The sequence below is a fragment of the Parasteatoda tepidariorum genome, chromosome 3 (genome assembly GCF_043381705.1).
Source record: "Parasteatoda tepidariorum isolate YZ-2023 chromosome 3, CAS_Ptep_4.0, whole genome shotgun sequence".
NCBI classification, from domain to species: Eukaryota; Metazoa; Arthropoda; class Arachnida; order Araneae; family Theridiidae; genus Parasteatoda; species Parasteatoda tepidariorum.
Window position 1 is genome coordinate 59,112,611 of NC_092206.1, and position 15,248 is coordinate 59,127,858.

General features: G+C 29.8%; 1 protein-coding gene across 1 annotated transcript; it reads right to left on the minus strand.

The window, feature by feature from the left end:
* Positions 1 to 3,353: 3,353 nt before the first annotated feature.
* On the minus strand, positions 3,354 to 15,040 carry LOC107447692 (uncharacterized). The gene is made up of 3 exons (XM_016062676.4): positions 14,690 to 15,040; positions 6,874 to 6,946; positions 3,354 to 5,834 (listed from the first exon to the last, which is right to left on the minus strand). Exons 2-3 carry the CDS (start codon positions 6,938 to 6,940, stop codon positions 3,823 to 3,825), a joined length of 2,079 nt encoding a protein of 692 aa, XP_015918162.2. The 5' UTR covers positions 6,941 to 6,946; positions 14,690 to 15,040; the 3' UTR covers positions 3,354 to 3,822.
* Between the last annotated feature and the right edge of the window lie 208 nt (positions 15,041 to 15,248).

Here is a 15,248-nt window from a genome sequence, read left to right on the forward strand (position 1 = left end):
TCACAAAATGCTTTCTAAAGAGAAACAAAACGAAATGGAGCCATCTGTATTCAAAGAGAAATCAGAAATTAAGAAATTTGTTAATTTATTATTATTAATTTCACTTTTTTGCATATTTTTCCATGTCACCGGAACAAAAGCGAATCAAAAAAATTATTGGGCACGATTATAAAACTTGCTTATTCAACAATAATTTCATGTAAAGAAATATTTTTATAATTATTTATTACTTTTTTTATAATTAATTCCAATCAAACGAAAATTTTTCAGACATCAGCAATGATTAATAACTTTAAATCTAAACAAATTCCTTCAAAAATATTTAAATTAGTTATTTAAGAATTATTGAGAAAGAATTAATTTTCAATACGCCGCAACGAAAACTTAGCTTATAAAAAATACTCTGTTACGCATGAACACTTTATAAGACCTTGGGAAGTATACGTTCCACCCAGCCCTGCGTTCCACCAGCTTTATTAATTTTTAAATGTCGATGGAATGCTATTTTTACTCACGTATGATTTGTGCTGCCATCTACTGATATCTTCAAAAACTACTTAAAAAGAATACCAATGAAGGCTTTGTTTACATAAATATGTTTAACATTAAAGGTAACTAAGAAAAAAGATTGGCATTATGGAACAATTTTTTCTTGTGCGTAATGCGTTTGATCATTTCCCACCGAGATTATCTGAAATTTTAAAAAAAAAGGTTTTATAAATTCGGTTATTTCTAAGCACGGGAGTTCAAGTTTATGGCCAATTCTTTCCACAAGTAAAATTTTGAAAAAACCACACCCACCTTCCCACAAAAGCAAAAAATCAAATTAATTATAGCAAATAAACTATATAAATTTCTTTTTATAAACCAATAATATATAATTTTATATCCCGGAAATATTTTAACATAAAATTACTTGAAAAAAGTGGCCTTATAAAAGATTAAGTGAGATTCTCTGAGTTAAGAGAAAATATTATTCGGAGAATAATTCCCAATAAATAAAGTCAATTTCGGATTAAATGTACCAAAATGGTGTTTTCTCTCATAATGTTCCCTTTTTGTACGATTTTGTAGTGGGCTTAATATTAGGAAATTTACTATTTGTTTCAATTTCCTAATTATTTTGCAATAACAGTTGTCTGCCAATATCATTTTATATAACTGAGTAAGTAAGTAATAAGGGGAATTATTCAATGCATTGTATGTTGACTTAACTATAATACTATGTCGCAGTTTCGTCGCACTAGATGCTTGCATGACCTAGAACCCAACAAAGAATTCATCTATAGCTTTCTTGGAGTAAATATTCGTTTAGGTTTGGCTTCAATACAGCTGCGTAATCAGAATTTTAAAAAGGTAAGACACTTACCTAGTTTCTAATTTGTACAATGATTGGAAAGGATATTACGAAAGGGTTGAAAAATAATAAGTAAAGTAAGAATAATTTTTTCAAAAATTATTTCTTCTAATTGTTTTTTAAAAAAATTCTACCGAGTTGACGACCAAGAAATTTCTCTTTCAATTCTCAGATTAATATTTTTAATAATATTCAGTTAAAAAAAAACATCACTGTAGGGAAAACCGGACAATGAGACAAACACCCCTGCCAGGCTATTATTCTGGTTCATATATTTCCAGTACATATTATAAATAATACCTGGAGATTGCTAAGATTTTATGCTTTTTTAAAGAAAAAAAATTAAATATGAAGCTACTTGTTTCATACAGAAATTACTTTTAAATAATAGTAATATATCATACTCATACCAATTACAAGCCTCTATCACAACAGCGGGGGCTGCAGTTTATTGCAAATTGTTTTTCACCTGAGACAAAGAAAGAACAAATAGAGAAAAAAATGTCAGTTAAAAAACAACTCGATGTAAGTAAACATTAAGAATCGAACGAAAAAGAAGACTTTTCTATCTTAATTTACGAAAAATAATGAATAACATTCCTCTTTTTAAATTTGATACCGAAAAAAGACAATACACATCTTCATGTGTATGCCCATATTTATTCTAATTTAACATCGTTTAAAATGCAGAAGATTAAAGAAAACATTTTATTTACATCCATTTTCTAATCTTTTAACATTTAAACTATTTAATATTCATTATTCTAGCAATTGTTTAATTTTTTTACCAAGTTCCTTTGGTAGCATGGGAATTAATTTCATTTGAAGAAATTTTAAATCGGCACAAATCAGAACACCGTTAAAATAGTTAGCCATTTTTGAGCCTAGTGACAAAAACTACAGATAATTAATTTCTTGATTTGAAATGAAAAGATATCTCAAATGTTATCGTCTGCAAGTTCACCTTCGCAGGTAGTTATTTTGTTCTTCTGATTTCTTTATTAGACTTAGTATCAGCTTCTGTTTCTACTCCTTTTTGAAAAACTAAAGAATATTTGTGTAAAATTCAAATTAAATTTAAACAACAAAGTTTTCGTGTATAATTTTACTTATTATATCCAAATATTGCCACATGTATTAGATAAAGCTTAATTTTTACAGTAATAATCTCTGACTGCGTTGGAGCAGTGAACAAATATGAGTTTATGAAGATAATACTGCAGATCGAATTCTGCTACTAGGATTACAAGTACGATAGAATTATAATTCCAATTTTGTTGATTGGTCATTTCGCATACAATATCTGGGAAATGTGAGAATGGTTTAATTATTACAAACTTTGTCGGTAACACATCAAGTCTGATTTGATTTAATTTGTTTGGAATAACAAATTTTTTTCTAAAATTTGAAAAACAAAGATTGATACATTAAAATATAAAAGTGGCAACAGCAAAATAAATGCTTCCTCCAACTAATCTGTAAGTTGGCAGCCACATCCTTCATAAGAAGTTAATATTTTGAAAAATGTTCCTGTAATATGTTTATTAATTAATTTTAGAAAAAGAGATTGGTAATATTTGTTTTCATCCTTTAACGATCAGCTAAAAGAAGCAATAGTATACTGAAGTAACTGAAGACCGAGGAAGAACCATGAAAGCTGACATTGACAAAAAATGAATTGTCATCCGGATAGAATGGGTTTTTCCACTGTGCGGTTCATCTTCACTGCGTAATAACTCTCGGAAAGAACCTATTTTTCACGTTATTGATTTGCCAAAATTTTTTTAATTTTAGAGTATTTTTATCTATAACGGAAGAATTAAAACCGTTACAACATCTTTTCTTCTGAAGTATAAATTTATTTCAAGTATACTTATGTTTTGATAACTAGTAGAAGCTTTATATAGTTTAAGTAAATGCTTCATATATTTTAAGAAACAATCAGTGTAAAAATAATTCTTCGTTCAAAAGAGAGGCAACTGAAATAAATAAAAACTTTAAGACATGCAATTTTTATTATGAAAATACACATTTACATTCCAACGTTACACGTAATCATTTATTTGAATGGATACCAGCTCCGTTATAAATAAAATTATAATAAATTAAAAATGCAATAACTTAAGAATGAATAATAATAAAAAATAATAAAAAACAAACGCTGCAAAACAATACACAAAAATGAAGCACATCACACAATATTCGTATTCTAAATTTTACAAGTTTAAATTTCTCCGTTCTAATATTCTAATAATTACCTTAAATTTATAGAATGCCTATAAGAACACTCAATTTCTACAGTATTTGTTAAGTTAAATATTGTGCGCTAAATTTTTGTATGAAATATCACTTATAGGCATAAATTATTATTGAGAGATTTAAAATTAAGTACACATTGCTTAAAATTTATTAAAATTTTAAATTGAAAATGCCAGCTTTCAATTTAAAAAGTACACAACACTTATTTAGATTTGACCTAAATCAGATGAAACGTAAGCGTATGGAAGTGGATTATGAGGAACATGTATACGTAAATGCCGCTGACGCAAAACGTATCCATCTAAAAAGTCAGAAAGAGGAAAACCCTGTAATGCTTTATTGAAATAAAGAGCCAGTGGATAATCAATCTTATCAACGGCATTGGCAGTGAGCACCCAGAAGTATAACGGTCCAAGTTGGGTCGCAACACTTTCTGCTTTGATAGGTTCGGAACCTTCAGGAGCCTCTTCATCAAGGAAAAGAATTTCAGCTGATTTAAAATCAACATATGGCTGATCAGCAGTCGTCACTTGCAAAACTCCATCGTCCTTTGTAAGATACAAAACAGTTCTGGCATAAACATCATTGAAGATTATGGTGGCATTACCTTTGCCTGTAACTTTAAAAATTTCATACAATGAACCATTTGCGTTGAAAAGACAGTTGGCTGTTAGTTTTGGATAATGAATGCCTACTTTGATGCGAGAATCTGACAACTGACTTTCCAATTGAGTGATTTTAAAGTCTGACAGCCCACCAACTGTAATCTTTTTCATTTTAACATCGAATACTTGTCCAGCAACCAAGGGTTGAAGTTGCATGTCATCTAACTTAACTGGATCTAAAACTTCTCCCAATGGTTCATCCATGCCAGTTTTCATTTTCACACTAAGGTTTTGCAGAACATCGGTAAAATACTCATTAAGAGCCAAATCTGCTTTTTTTAACCTCTCTTCTTCACTTGGTTGGCTTTGATATGGCTCTTTAATTTTCGGGTCTACTTCGTTTCCTGGCTCTTTAATTTTCGGCTCTACTTCGTTTCCTGGTTCTTTGATTATCGGATCTACTTCGTTTCCTCCCTCTTCTTGGCTGACAGTTTGAACTGCTGGCGCAGTTTTCACTCCGGAAGCCTTATACTGCTTACCGCCAGTAGCTGTTTCTTCAATGGAATGGTGATATGATTCTTTAGGAAATTCGGGGGGAAATTTGTCTTGAACTTGTGGTTGTGACTGTTGGTGGTATTGATAACGCGTTTGCTGTTGAATTTGTGGTTGAACTTGTTCTTGTGATTGAACTTGCTGGAAAGCGGGCTGAGATTGTTGCTGTTGAGAAAATGAAGGTTGAACTTGCTGTTGAGATTGTTGACTTGGAGGTTGTACTCTCTGTATTGGTTGTTGAGTTGTGGGTTGAATCCTCTGTTGAGTTGGAGGTTGAATCCTCTGTTGAGTTGGAGGTTGAATCCTCTGTTGAGTTGGAGGTTTAATTCGTTGCTGAGTTTGTTGAAGTGTTGGCTGAACTTTTTGTTGTGACTGTTCTGCAAAGGATGGTTGAACTTGTATCTGGGATTGCTGTTGAAGTGAGGGCTGTACTTTTTCCTGACTTTGTTGCTGGAAAGCAGGTTGAATCCTGTTTTGTGTTTGTACTTCTTGTTGAGTCTGCTGTTGAGATTGCACTTGTTGTTGAGACTGTTGTTGAACGTATGGTCTCGTCTGTTGCTGCTGCTGAAACTGTGGACGATACTGTGATTGTGACTGCGGTCGGTAGTGAGATTGCTGTTGATGTTGTTCTTGCTGTTGTGTTTGCGGCTGATATTGCTGCTGTGTTTGCTGTTGTTGTACCTGAGGTTTTTGCTGTTGCTGATTTTGAGGCTTGTATTGATTTCGTATATGTTCATTGAACTGCTGCACACGAGGTGGCAATGTTGTTGTAGTTGTGGTTGTCGTGGTTGTACCTTTAGAAGAAACATCTACTGACTGCCAGGGTAATCCAAAAGCACTACCAGATTCAGGATTTTTTACTCTTTGTCCAGACGAAGCAGTTTTAATTGAAGATGGGGCATTTAGTAATGACAGGGGGGGAGCAGGAGCTGCATCAGATTCACTTTCTGGTGGTATGGGAACAGGTTCAGTTACGGCTTTTATCGATGTTATTATTTCCGTCTCAACTTCGGTAAAAACTTTGGTTGTTGGTTCTTCTTTAATTCCTTCTTTAATACCATCTAAAATTAAAAAATTGCAAAAAATTTTAATATTCCCGTGAATAAATAAAAAAGAAGATAAAAATTTAACAATATTTTCATTTCGTTAAATATTGTGCTCTTATTTCTGGATAAATAGTATGATTAAAATTCGTGAAACATATTTATATCAAGGAAAAAAGAGCTTTAAATGTGAAACTTCTAAATTACATTCCTTAAAAACTTTCAAAACCTTAAACTTTACCTTTTAAATTAAACAATTATATTCATTTTATGAACTTCATATTTGCATTGTTTGGAAAAATATCCTAATAATGAGAAAACACATGTATGCTAGCTAAAATACTGATCCTTCTGAGGAAATGAAGCATCTGAAAACTGAAAGATGTACTTCACAGTTTTCTATTGCACTATGATTATACTTTTTTACGTTATAACGCATAATTTTTATGCACTAAATTAATTAAATATAAGAGCTTAAAACGGGACTACTCTCGGCAATTTTATAAAATTGTGGTACACTAATAGCAGCCTTAAAAATTTTTAGTTACCGAAATAAAATACTTAAATAAACAGTCAGTAAAATTTTATCAGAATTACAACTAAATTACTGAATAAAAACCTATCTCAAGATGAAATAAAGCATTTTGGTGTGGAGTATCTCCAATCAAAAACTGTAAAGTTGTAAATTCATCGTTAAAGTCTAAGTTGTTTATACTTTATGCGCTGATCAGAATGTGGTTCACTGTCAAGGATTGACGGCACTTTGAACACAAGTGAGCTGGTTAATTTAAAAACAAGTGTTTGTGGGTCTTTGGGGATCGCGAGAAAAAGCTAGAATGTTGGCATGCTGCATTTAAAAAAAAAATTTAAATATTTAAAAAGATGCCTTGAATAAAATTATTTCTCATTTTTAATTAAAGGAAAAGATTATGAGAAACGACTTAAATAGGTGAAAAGAAATATGGAGAATGATTAATTCACCTATAATTTAGTAAAAGCTCAAAATTAAGTAAGATTAAAAAAAGTAATAGTTAAAAAAAAAACTGTATCAACTCACCAGGCTCAGCTAAAGCTAGGCGAATTGCAAATAGCAAAAATAAGACCAACCAGTGGTTTTCCATCATTTATACCTATTGGAGTCAGGAAAATAAAAATACATAAGAAAAGTAACAACCAATAGTTTTAATTCAAAAATAACTTAACCCCTTCAAGACTGGCTGAGAAAAAAAAGAGCTTTCTGAGGCACACACGCTCCGAGAGTACTAAAGAGTACGCATACGTACTACTATGAGTTGTAATACGAGAATACCGAATGAAGATTGCGTCCCTGTGATCCCGGATTGCTAGAGTCATAAAGGCTCTTTTCCAGGGTTGCCACTCAAATCTGGAGGGAAAAAATTCTCCGTGTTTTCCCTGTACATATTATACACATAACAGGGTGTTCCAAAATTATCTTTACAACTTCAAAAATTTATAACTTCGAACATAAACAAGATATTTATATTCTGTCTTTTGCATGTATTACTGCAACTAATAAAGTTTTTTTTTCAATACGCTGAAAAGTTTTTAAGTGAGGATGTGGACACCACAACAGAAAGCTCAATGCGTCTCATGGCCGTATTCGTCTCATGGTTCATAGAGACGAAATCAGATACACAGGTGCAACGGAACTTCAGGACAAATTTCCAAAGAGACTCAATCCAATCCAGACCCTCCATCCGTGCATGGCACACAAGCTTCATGAGCACCGGATCAGTATTGCATAAAAGTGGAGCCGGACGACCCAGCACAAGTCCAGAAAATGTGGAGCGAATACGGCCATGAAACGCATTGAGCTTTCTGTTGTGGTGTCCACATCCTCACTTAAAACTTTTCAGCCTATTGGAAAAAAAACTTTATTAGTTGCAGTAATACATGCAAAAGACAGAATTTAAATATCTTGTTTATGTTCGAAGTTATGAATTTTTGAAGTTGTAAAGATAATTTTGGAACACCCTGTATATTAAGAGGAAACAACAATTACTGTGCTCTTGTGTGAGCTATTGGGCTAACTATATTTATTAGTTTTGATTGCTGGAAAAACAGCTGAACATACTTAAATAATGCTATAATAAATGAAATAGTTTAGTATAGCTGAAATATCATGGTTAAATATCCCATAGATTACACTTTGAGTGGTCACCATTTTTTAAAAGTCAAAAATAAGAAGCAAAATTCCCTGTATTTTCCCTGTTTGTAAAGAAAAAAATCAAAATTCCCTGCATTTACCCTGCTCTTTTTGCGGACCGGCCTGTGTAGCTGTTAGAGAACTGCCCTTGCATCAGAGAGATTCTGGGTTCGAATCCCGGGCTGCATGGATGTTCTTTCCTTCTCTGCACTATCTGCCCATACTGTGGGAGTAACGCTGGCCCACCTAATATGGTGCCCTGAAAGAGTGGCCAACAAATCTGACCTTCAGATGTCTGTATGATGTAAGTAATCTCCAGGTGGGCATTGGAAAAAAAACCTGTTATTTTAGGTGATTTTTAAATTCCCTGTATTTTCCCTGTTCTCCCTGTGGAGTGCCAACCTTGTATATGGTTCCATGGGTATGCAAGGCGAATCACAGGATGACGTAAATTTGATCACGATGTGGTCAAGAGGTACAAGAAGGTAATTTCATAGTTTTCACTTGAATTTTCGTCACTTTATAAGACACATAGAGATGAGATATTTCGAGCAACGAGTGTTATTTAATCCTTTTGTGCACCTCTTTTTCATGTCTACAATGCTAAGCAGCACATTAGCAAATGAACAGCGAAGATTGCTTAGCACATTAGCAAATGTGCTTTCCTTAAGAATAAAAAGAATTTAAATTAAAAGAATCGCCTTAAGGAAAAAAACTGAAGTAGTTTTGGCATTAAAGGGTGTGTTGTTTCTCCTCGTGTAGATTCGTCAGTTTGACGTCTACTGCCATTTTGGTAAGACGGATAATAGCTCTAATAAACGAAAGCATCTCAGACATTTTGTCCCTGTTCTAGTACCTTTAGGATGTGGAACTTCATATCGCTCATGGGCTTCAATAGCGGCACAACTCAAAAAATCATGTTTGAGATAACTGGGTTTAAAGTTTTCATTGCTAAGGAAAATGCATAAGAAATGCTTTAGTTTGCTTAAACGAAGATTACCTTCAAGTTGAATTATTAGTGTGCTAGTATAACTGCTGAAAAGAATGCGTATTTTCCTATTTACACCCGTTCTTAGTCCAAAACGCGTGTTTTTTTACTTGTGCCACTATTGCAGCCCATGAGTGATATAGTTTGTCTACGGTAAGCACTCCCCCCGCCACAAATTCTGAGGCCGTCTGCTGTCATGGAAACAAGAATAGAGCATTTCAGGGAGGGTAGCTTCTCTTCACTCTAGGGTTAACACTATAGACAGAAGAAAACGACTCCCTTTCTCTCGTTGACCCGAGCCAAAACCTGTCGTAAACAATAACCCCACGCCCCCTACTTAAAATAGTTATACCTCGTTACCATAGTCACCGCCACGGGTCGAGACGAATGACTAGAAGTTCTCACTTTAGACGAACTATAGTCAGTAAAACGGAAATAATTAAACTTAAATATTGACAGTAAAAATACAAACAATATTTTTTCTTATAAAAAAAAGCGTTTAAGTTAATTTTACTTTTTTTTATTATTTAAAGCAACATATTAAAACCCTAAAAACTGGAGATCCATGAGTAGTCTTGTCTATTGCTGATATTTTTTTATGTGACACTTAATAAAAAAATAGCCAATCACAGCACAGAATTTCTAAAATCTTAACGCACTTATCATACTCTTAATATCTTTTAAAAGAAATAAATCACTATTTTATTTTTAAAAAAATTGAATTTAAAAATTATAAAGGATTAAATTGTTGAAATTGAAAAAAATGCTTTATAGTGCAGTAAATTAAGTTTTCCAAATTATAATTCCTTATTTTTTTAATTTTATTTAGAGCACTTTCTTAATTCAACTAAATAAAACAATTTTCTCGCTTAAAGAACATATTGAAGAAATTACTATTTTGGAGAAGAAAAAAAACATGTTAGATGACTGTAAAACATACGAAAAAGTTTTTTATTCAATTTTGAACGAAATTAAAATTTTCCTATTAATTCCTTCTACTTATAAATGTAATTAGGAATTATTTACTGAAGATTAAAAAAAAACTAAAAGCTTTATCCTAGTCTTTTAAATTATATTTTTTATGCTCACTCTCAAGTAAATGCACATATAAGAAAAATTAATTGCATCAATAATGAATTTCATTATACACTTCCTGAGAAAAAATAAATTAACTTATTAGTTTTATTAATTAGAAATATTTTTCTTGCTTAAAATGGAATACACAGCTCGTTTTAAAACTTACTTTTATTACAGATTTATTCGAAGTGAATAATTGACTGTCTTTATTTAATATGATTTTTTTCTACTTTTAAAATTGTATAGAAAATAGTATTGGCATCAATTTATATTAATTTTACTTGAAGTAATTTATATTAGCGTAGTTAATCAGTTAAATATTCATTGTGGTGTTAAAATTTCACAATTACTAAATTTAGAAGTATTGCGTGAAAAATATTTCCAAAATTAATAACATATGAATAGTATGTGATATAAATACTCTGTAGTGATATAAATACTTATAGCAACTCTTCGCGTGTTCAAGATTTCAGTTTAATTTGAAAGAAAGTCACTCGGACATATGCAAATTCTTAGGTCGAAAGTCAAATCAGAACTAATAAATCTAAGAATTAAATTAACAAATTCATATTTTTTTTTATAAATATACCTGTTTTATAGACATTTTATCTAAGTTCCTAAAGTTTAGTCCAAAATGTTCCTAAAATCTACACAAATCATGCATATTAAATTAGAAAACAGAAAGATTAATGTATAATTTTTACAAACAATTCTACGTAAAATACTCTGTATTGTTTAAACCTTTTAAAGATAATGCTTAATTTGTAAAATAAATGCATTAATGAACTGTGTGCATTCTTACAAACTATTTTTTTCAACATCAACTAAATTGTTCAACTTCAAAATTTTTCAGTTTTATCTGAATTCTCTTAAGAATTTTAAAGCAAGAAATTCCAAAATTTTAGATTCCTTGAATAAAAAATAGATTGACATAGGTTCAGAATCTTTCATTTTAAACTTTATCATTTAATTAATTTATTATGAAGCTAGATTGTAATACTTAAATAAAAGGGAAATGGTTTCGATTTTTTTTTTATCCCAAGTTAAAATTATTCAGAAAATCGTTAAAAATATTTTTAAACGTTTAATTTTCAATTGCCATAAATTTGGCAAATTCGAATGTATAAACACATTAATGATAAAGAATTTTCTGATAAATAAATGCATTCCAAATTATTATTATTATTGTTACTTTCGTTTAATTTATTATTTCGTTCGAAAGACGAAAAACAAATTATGATACATTTGAATCTCACCTGAATAAGGAAATATAAAATTATTTATACCGAACTTCAATATAGATTTGTTATTAGAGTAAAATGTTACGAATGTAATTTGATTTCGTAAACAAATACCTACAACAAAATTCAAAACTCCCTCAGGTAATTAGGAGTCAAATTTGAAATTAAAGATTTCAGAACTATTTAAACTAGAAAATATTTGTATGCTTTCAAAAGCTTTTCATGAAATTATAGTGATTTAAGAATAAATTTTAAACTGTAAATATGTTTATTTCATTTTATTTTTACTATTTTTTAGATCTATAACAAATTATGCAGCATTTTTATCGTTACTAATATAAAAATACTTATAAATGTTTAAATTGAATTGGAAAATCTTGAAAAGTTTCATTTTAATTTAACTATAATATCTAGAGGCTAAAATGCTTAGAAACTCTTTTATTTATTTAAGTTATGTTTAAATTATTAAAGCAATTGCCAATTGCTAAATATTTTTTTTATTCACAGAAAATATGAATTTCGGAAAAGTAATCATTTTATCTAATTATGTTTATTATTCTTAATAACGATAAAACAAGAAAACAGAATAAAATTTTTGCAATGCATTCAATTTAAAAACAAATATTTCATATGATTTTTAGGAAAAAGCTTTAATACACTGTTAGAATTTTCATTTCAAAATTACGGTAAAATATCCATCCAATTAACCGTAAAATTTACGGTAAAGAACGCATATTTTATCTTTATGGTTTTGAAGTCTTTTGCAACTAGTGTGGTTGAAAAAACGTGAACACAAAACTATACGGTCTTTTAACCTTTAGAACTAGCATGAAAATTCAAGACTTTTTTGTGTTAAGCAGATTTATAGTGCTGCCATCTATGAGCGATTGCGAGAATCGTGTTCTAATAGTCCAGGTTACAAATTGGGGAGTGCATGACACCGGAAACTCTTTCTGTATTGAAGGGAATATTGTGATTTCAACACTGGGATTCGAATTCCCGTTTTGGCGGTCATGAGACACACAGATCTCGACTATAATTTGCACCCATCTAGAAAAAAGTGGCCTCAGGTGGTGCAATAAAATTCTGGTTGTTTAACCATATTAAGTGAAAGTAGATAATAAACGATTTTTCTCACCATTAACAGTATGGATACTATCTTATTTATGTTTATTTGGCTATTTTGTTTGAATATGGTAAAATAACGATTAAATATGTAGTTTGTTTCATAACCATTTCTCCGAAAAATTTCTAACAGTTAAGTGTGTAACACCTCATAATAGCAACAATTAAGAAGTGATCCAGGTTTAAAATCACGGTTGTAAGCAAAATCAATTTAAAAAAAAAAAAAAACAAATACGTTACAAATAAAATAAATGTTAATGAAATATATGGCCATAAAACGACACTCGAAAAACCTCCCTCTTTTACTTTTTTTCAATCCAAAACGAAGTTTTTCAAAATATCGTTTTTTGTTAATATAATATAGAAAAAGATTGCAAACTAATCTTTAAAATATTTTTAATTTCTATGTAAATATCCACACCCTGCTCACTCCGTTCGCCTACTCCTATGATTGCAATCATTTTTGTTTCTCTGTGATAAACAAGCTGTTGACTCAAAATTAAAAATTATCTAATTAAAATATCCCAAAATTATTATGCTATACACAGATGCGGTTGAGTAGATTTAATTTCAGATTAAATAAAAATAAGATAAAAAAATTTATATAAAATAAAAACCATTAATTACATAAAAACAAAACGTATAATCACTGTGAAAAAAGTTGCCACAATTTTTGGTGTTGAGATAAATAAAAACTTTTTACAGTGTTACATTTTCTTTCACTTTTTCATTGTTGAATTATTTTTTTTTTCATTATTATTTATTTATTTATTTTTTGTGTGTTTGATCACTGACAGCATATATTTTCATGCACATTAAAATCAATTCCATAGCTTTATTGCAAAAAACTTTTGCTTAAAAACATATTATTTGAAATATATTCGCACAAATTGTTTCAAATAATTGTTATTTTGAAAATTTTATATGCTTTTTCGCACGATAATTAGAGTTTATTACTTAAAACTATATTTGCAGTAGTATTATATTTTAGTTACAGATTTTAGTTACATTTCTAAGTACCGAACTGTAGTTGTCTCGCAAGAAATTATATAAACTGAACAAAATATCAATTCATTGAAAGAAATAGTGCGAATATATTACTAAAAGCGCACTTGCTTTTAAATTAAATGTTTTTGTAATGAAGCTATTAAATTAATTGGAATGCGTATGAATATATTTGTCAATAAATACACATGCAAAAGTGAATAAATAAATAAAAATAACAATGAAAAAGTAAATTAAAAAAATATGACTTCACGAACTATAAAAATTTTAAATTTATCTTTACACAAAAAATGGTGGCAACTGCTTTTTTCACCGTGTAAATATGTACAAAGTTTTTGTTTTTGTTCTATAGTGTAAAGTATTCCATGGTGGCCTGTCCTTTCCTAATGACAAATCTGTGGTTAAACACAATTCCTTAAAAGTTCTTGATACATAAATATTTATCGATTTAAATTAGATACCTTTAAAAAAATTATAAATAATGTAACTAAATACTTCGTTGAAGAAATTTTTAATTTAAATTACGTTCTAAAATCTTATGAAACTTTATTCATTCTTTATTATTCATTTTCAACGGTAACATTATAAAAAAATATAGAGAGAATTTATTCGCTAAGTTGTAATCATTTTTACATATAATTTATTTTTATTATTTCCGTTAATATATAAATACTATTTACAATTAATAATTTAAAAGTTTTGGAGACCAAATTAGTTAAAACAAAACCTTTTAGTCATGAAATTGGTTTCAAAGAAAATTATTGAGTCATTTTTTTTCTTGCCAAAACAAAAACAAAAAAAATTCAATTTTTAATGACAATAATATAATCAAAAGAATCAAAATATTATCAACTTAAATATTTCTCAATGCAGAATAATAAGTTAATTGAAATAATCACAGAATTATTATTATTATTATTATCGTAAGAAAAATTTCCTAACGAACCAAATAAATGTAAACAAAAACTTTTGAGTCTGGACATTACTTTCGCCACATTTTCGTTTTTTCGAATGGTCGGCGAAATAAGACTGGTTTTTTAAAATAAAATAATCCTTCAAAAATTCCAAATAATTTTAAACTAGTTCTACATACGAAAAGCAATTTAAAATAAATTAACATAACGACAGAAAAAAAATTAAATCTTTCAAAAATCTATAATTTCATAACTGTTTCATGAGGACCAATTAAATGAGTCATAAAGCGTTGAACATAACGAACCCTATGATTAACTCATGAAGAAATTATTACAAAACGAACCAATATACTCACCAGTTCCTTTCAAGACGAGAACCTTGTCCCGTAATGATTATGAAATTTGTAGAGTGGCCAGTAAAGTAGTTGGAAACCGGAAGACAAGGGACCGCGTGAGAATATCAAGGTAAACACAAGCTTCACCCCCTGAAGAAAGAAAAAGAAGTTTAAGACCTTGATTTTGGTCGATCTTAAGGTCAATGCACTGTCTCGGCACAGTGGGTCATTACCACGGATGACTACCTCAAGTTCAAATTTATCGCACTTTCTTACCTGTAATTTGACGGTCGAAGATTTTTATACCAAGAGAAAGCCCTTTTTTTCAGTACATCTCCAGAAAATAAACAAATAAAACTGTATTTTCTTCATCTTATCTAGGTTTTGTTGAAATAGTTTTAATAGTTTATTCAAATAAATGTTTTTATATAAAAACGTCCAGTAACGATGAGCCTTAAACGCTCTAAAAATCAGGTTGAAGTTTGTTGGCCTCTGAAAAATAGTGTTTTAATTTTTGTTACATTATATATAAATGAGCTGAATAAGTTAACATTACTTTCGTTGATTGTAAAATAAGTAA